At 41.7% G+C, this 5,853-nt stretch overlaps 2 protein-coding genes across 2 annotated transcripts; both read left to right on the top strand.

Moving 5' to 3' along the window:
* Positions 1–1,159: 1,159 nt before the first annotated feature.
* rhbA (Rheb family small GTPase rhbA) lies at positions 1,160–1,852 on the top strand (the record flags this gene model as incomplete). Its single annotated transcript, XM_022539319.1, has 4 exons — positions 1,160–1,214; positions 1,299–1,438; positions 1,489–1,617; positions 1,685–1,852. 4 exons carry the CDS (start codon positions 1,160–1,162, stop codon positions 1,850–1,852), a joined length of 492 nt encoding a protein of 163 aa, XP_022382871.1.
* A 1,802-nt stretch (positions 1,853–3,654) lies between these two features.
* On the top strand, positions 3,655–5,450 carry ABOM_012190 (serine--tRNA ligase SES1; the record flags this gene model as incomplete). The annotated part of the gene is made up of 6 exons (XM_022539318.1): positions 3,655–3,825; positions 4,013–4,656; positions 4,705–4,795; positions 4,847–5,016; positions 5,070–5,214; positions 5,274–5,450. Coding segments are annotated over 5 exons (1,077 nt in total). The 3' UTR covers positions 5,071–5,214; positions 5,274–5,450.
* Between the last annotated feature and the right edge of the window lie 403 nt (positions 5,451–5,853).

The raw sequence follows: 5,853 nt of genomic DNA, 5'->3' as shown, positions 1-5,853 counted from the left end.
CTGCTGTATTCAATTAATTTATTAAAAATATATTATATATTTTATTTATTAGATTATATATATTTTTATAGATTTTTTTAATATAGTTTAAATCTTTGTATTATAAGATTTAATAAAATATATAAGAATACAGCTATATATACTATATTAAAATTACAAGTTTCATATCTAGTCTACTTAAAGATTATATAGTTCTAATATTCTAGAATCAGTTACAGCTTCTCTAGACTTCTTGTTCTTGTGATATCCAAAGTATAAATATAGTCATTTTATATAGGATACGGGCCTGGAACGCTCGCTGGCGTGGAATGTTCGGTTGCCGGTTACGTTATGTTAACTATGACGTATGACATAATAATAGTAAAATCTTAACTAGCTGTTTGACTTGTTTGCGTTTTCAATGGCTGGAATTACTACTAACAGGCAGCTATCCCGAGCGAGCGGCCACCTCTGGTATTCTATACAGAATAGCTTTTTTTAATCCCAAGATCTCAGCTACCCTTAGATATATTAGTTTAAATTTCTGCTATACTAATAATACAGACATTATCTATATATAATATAAAAATAAACTGATAATATCTAGTCTAAAGTTCAAAATCTGTACATTATATATATATCTGATATACAAAATCAATATATTATATATTATCCTTGTAATTAATTAGTTTCATAATCTCTAAGCTAGTAAATATATTACTAGAATATATCACAAACTCTATATAAATTCCTAGATCGATAGAGATTAAATTGGCTGAGATTTTAGGATTTTAAGAAAGATCATTTTGTATGGAATACCAGAGGTGGCCGCTCGCTCGGGATGGCCACTCGCCCGTTGGTTACGTTAGTACCTCAGGTATCCAGTCAGTTCTGAGACTCATACTTTAACTGATTTGCCACCCGCAAGACAACTCCATCGCCCATCATCAAACACTGCCTCCGAACTGAAGTTCAATTGTTTTGCTTCCCACTCAAGTTCTATCTCGGCGAGCTCCTTGCTATCGGTGCTTTCCTGTTACTGGCTAAGACCTTGTTCTGACACCCCTTTCGCCGCGACTATAGAGACGCGATCCTTGGTAGCGGGATATATATTTCTTCTAATAGCGAATTATATTATCCTAGCGGATTATCGTTCCGCACGTCACCAAAAGCTGTGGAAATGCCTACTGCACCAAAACAGCGAAAGATAGCTATCGTTGGTAGTCGGTCTGTGGGTGTGTATACGATGAGGACCTCCACTTTTGTGCTGAACCAGCTTTTATTTGTGCGGAATCTTGGTCACTGACAGAACTTAATAGGTAAATCTTCCCTTACGGTTCGATTTGTTGAGCATCATTTTGTAGAAAGTTATTATCCGACTATCGAGAACACGTTTAGTCGAATCATCAAGCACAACGGCCAAGATTTTGCAACGGAGATTGTTGACACAGCTGGTCAAGTAAGGGTTATGGCAGCAAAGTGTCCTTCCAGAAGCTAATGCTGGGCCAGGATGAGTACAGTATCTTGAACTCTAAGCACTTCATTGGGATTCATGGGTATATCATTGTCTACTCGGTGGCTTCCCGCCAGTCTTTCGATATGGTGAGGGTCATTCGAGACAAGATACTAAATCACCTTGTGAGTGCTGGGTGCCCGACGCCGACCGATACTTTTGTCTACTTTAGAAACTGAGATCAGACGATAGGGAGCGGATTACGTGCCACTTGTGGTCGTCGGAAACAAAAGTGATTTGAAATCCGAACAACGCCAAGTATCATTGGACGAAGGCCGGGGGTTAGGAGAAGACTTCCATTGTGCTTTTACCGAGCTAGTGCCCGCTTGGGTTACAATGTTGAGAAAGCCTTCGATTTAATGATAGGGGAGATCGAGAAGTCCCAGAATCCGTCGCAGCCCACAGGAGGGAACAAGTGTGCTGTAATGTGATACGGAAACTGAAGCAATGTGAATAAGCACAGAACATAAAATGCTTCCGCTGACCGTCAGCTACTGCTGGACAACCAAGGAAAGTCCCATGTGTTCACTACATGCTCGCGGGTGGGGTGTTTGCAATGGTGTGATAAAGACAATTATTTTCTAAGCCCCCTGCGAAGTACACCTGCCATTGAACAGATTGAAGTGTTCTGTTTTCAACCTTTGCTCTTCTTTCTACCCCGACTCATCCCATTTGTCTCCCTTATCCCCTCCTCCTTCTACAACCATTTCTCTTTTTCATCTTCTATTACTTTTGTGGCGTTCCTCTGTCTCATTGTCTCTCTTAATAGCCATGGCCTTGGAGATAATGGATGTTTCGAGCTAAGTATATGGCGACTAATAGAATAGAGAAGTACGGGCTCGAGATTGTTCCAGATGAAATTGGCATGTACTTACTATACGATTTTTTATGAAAACTTATCGGAAGATTCACCCGCTTCACCCCACGGGGGAAGGAACTTTTTCGGCTTGCCGCAACAAGAGTTGCTCGCTGGTAGAGCGAAGAAAAGGGATGGTAGGACTGACTCACCCCAGGAACTAACCGGTTCCATATCATGGCAAGCAAGCTACCTAAGTCTTAGACAAATGGGGGTTTCATTCTTATTGGCACTGGAATTTCACTGAGACGGAGGATAGGCACCGGAAACACCAAGCAGAAGTATTTTCATAGAATCTTGCACTCTATAGGGAAAGAAACTGCGCAGGATCCCTGCTTTTCGGATGCAGATGCTACTAATAACTAATAACCTGTGATGAGGGTTGCATAACTCTGAGAACTCGATGAGGTATAAACCTACTAGGTGCTTAGCTTAACGGCGAGTTTCCTGTCCCACCCTCTAAAGTATATCAGTAGTCAGGCTCCAACAGGTTGATAGAATATTGATTGTTTGATTGTACTCTAAAGTATGTCTAGGACTATACCAATCCAAGCCTACATGAGCCACCCGCTTACCGCACGCAAGTAGCTGGGTCAGCTCCGTATTCTATACAAACTTGTCTATTTTCAACTAACGTAACCCACGGGCGAGTGGCCATCCCGAGCGAGCGGCCGCCTCCTGTATTCTATAGAAAATAGCATATTTTTGAAGGTCAATATCTCAACAAGATTATATTCTATCTACTTACAATTTTATTTATAGACTGATATAGACTATAATAATGAGATCTTTAATTTATAGATTCTAATAATTTTTTATTACCAGAGTAATATAAATTACTGTATATTTTATAGTATTATTTATATAAAGCTGTAATTTATATCTCTAGAAATCTAATTCTATAGATATCTAAGATTTAAATAAAAGAATATCTATAATAATACTATAGCAAGTTATTAAGTACATAAAATATAAGTTTGTTAAGATATTGACCTTCAAAAATATGCTATTTTCTATAGAATACAGGAGGCGGCCGCTCGCTCGGGATGGCCACTCGCCCGTGGGTTACGTTAGTCGATTCTGCTGACTAAGCCACTGCCCCTCATGTCAGAGACTCGGAGTTAAACTACTTCTATGCATAGTTTATGCCCTAATCCAGGCCACCCAAGTTTTGACCCCTCATTGCGTGACCAAGACTAGGACATTTGTGGCTCCTATCCAACTTCACTCCGCATTGCCAAAATCCGAGAGGCTAATCTGCTAGGACCGACTACTGCTTTATACTTACGCCTTCAGTTCCTACAAAATGCTTGATATCGCTGATTTCGTCAGTGACCGCGGTGGAAACCCAAACAAGGTCAAGGAGAGTCAGCGGAAACGATTCGCTTCAGAAAATGTAGTCGATGAAGTTCTTGCACTATATGAAGGAGCCCGCCGAGGTATGTTTTTCGAAGATATCATTACCTCGCCGAAGAAGGTTAGCAAATTTTGAAACATGCTGCAGCACGGTACGAGGTTATGCAGATAGGCTCTCAGCTCAATGGACTTCAAAAAGAAATTGGAAAGAAAAAAAAGGTCCGTCTCACTCATGGCTACAAGTAGCTTTGTTCTTTCTTCCAATCTTCTGCTATCAAAATCCACACTAATATTTATTGCCTAAATAGAACAAGGAAGATGCAAGTTCCCTTCTCGAAGAGAAAGCTGTGCTTGAACGACGCAAGAAAGAAGCCGAAGACCTGGCCTTTGAAAAGGAAAGGCAAAGAGACAGCAAACTCCGAACAATTGGTAATTATGTGCATGACTCGGTCCCTGTGAGCAATAACGAAGTAGGTCTCTACCACCTATTAAAAGTTTCGTTTGGCAAAGAGGCTGACATGAGTTATAAGGACGACAATGTAGTGGTTAAGACATGGGTACCCGAGAATGTCATTGTCGAGAAGCGCGATTGCCTTTCTCATCATGAAGTTCTCACTCGCCTTGACGGCTACGACCCCGAACGTGGTGTAAAGATTGTCGGCCACCGTGGATACTGCCTGACAGGGTATGGACTTTTCTTAAATCTTGCGTTGATCAACTACGGCCTGGAATTCCTTTGGGGAAAGGGTTACAAGCCGAACCAGCCGCCTCAATTCATGCTGAAGGACATGATGGCAAAAACAGCTCAGCTTGAGCAATTTGACGAGGAATTGTATAAGGTAACAGAAAGTGAGGACAAATCCACAGACAAATACCTCATCGCCACTTCAGAACAGCCTTTATCGGCTTTGCATGACGGTGAATGGCTCCAGGACAAGGATCTCCCAATCAAGTGAGTTGGGCCAATGCAGTTTTAGTAATCTAGCTAACCAAGAGACAGGTATGCTGGGTATAGCACATGCTACCGCAAAGAAGCAGGAGCTCATGGTAAAGACGCTTGGGGTATTTTCCGCGTCCATCAGTTTGAGAAGGTAAGGAACATCGCGTTATGTGCCGTAGTTCTTTTTCTCACTGTGTCATAGATCGAGCAATTCGTCCTTACCAAACCTGAACAATCATGGGAAGCTTTCGAGGAGATGATGGCTACTTCGGAAGAGTTCTACAAGTCTCTTGGGCTTCCTTATCAGATAGTTGCCATTGTGTCCGGAGCCTTGAACAATGCGGCGTCTAAGAAATATGACCTCGAAGCCTGGTTCCCATTTCAGGGAGAGTACAAGGAGTTGGTTTCTTGCTCCAACTGCACAGATTATCAAGCCCGGCTTTGGAAATTCGGTATGGCACTAAGAAAGCGACAGATGTTAAGAAGTCGTATGTTCATGCTTTGAATGCCACCCTGTGTGCTACTGAGCGGACGCTTTGCTGTATTCTTGAGAATTATCAAAAGGAGGATGTACGTATTCTTTCGATATTGACCCATTCTGGAAAAAACATACCTGACACAGAGCACAGGGATTTATTGTGCCAGAGCCTCTTCGGAAATACATACCAGGTGCTCCAGAGTTTCTCCCCTATACCAAGGAACTCGCGAAGGATAGCACCTCCCAGAAAGCTAAGAGCAAGCAGAGTTCTAAGACAGCAAGTGGTGCGGAAGAAGCCACAAAGAAGATACGGGATTTACAGGTGTGAGTGCCAAAGGCGCTGAAAAGTTACTGCTCTATCTGGAATGATACTGCGGCAATGTCGGTAATTGCGATTCTCATTGCACGGTGTTGTTAGACAGGCATATACTAACTAGCATGTAGACTATTTGTAGAAAGCAGACAGTCTCTATGAGCATGTTTCGCGTCAAATGATAATAGACTTAACTGTATATGATTTCCATCTATAACAGCGCATATTGGGGGCAATACCTCTTTATAGTTGTATGTATTGAGTAGGTGAAAATAAGATTATACCCTATGGTGTTGCATGAAGGAGAGTGCAAGGCAAAATTAATTGATCAGTTCATGGTGGGGTTGAGGTCGGTCCCGCCAATACCCCTCCATGTTGGCGGTCCACTACACCCATATCTCCGATGAGTCAAAAAAAA

This window comes from Aspergillus bombycis (genome assembly GCF_001792695.1).
Source record: "Aspergillus bombycis strain NRRL26010 chromosome Unknown contig00274, whole genome shotgun sequence".
Taxonomy (NCBI): Eukaryota; Fungi; Ascomycota; class Eurotiomycetes; order Eurotiales; family Aspergillaceae; genus Aspergillus; species Aspergillus bombycis.
The sequence above is the reverse complement of the archived record's forward strand: the minus strand, read 5'-3'. Positions and strand labels throughout refer to the sequence as shown.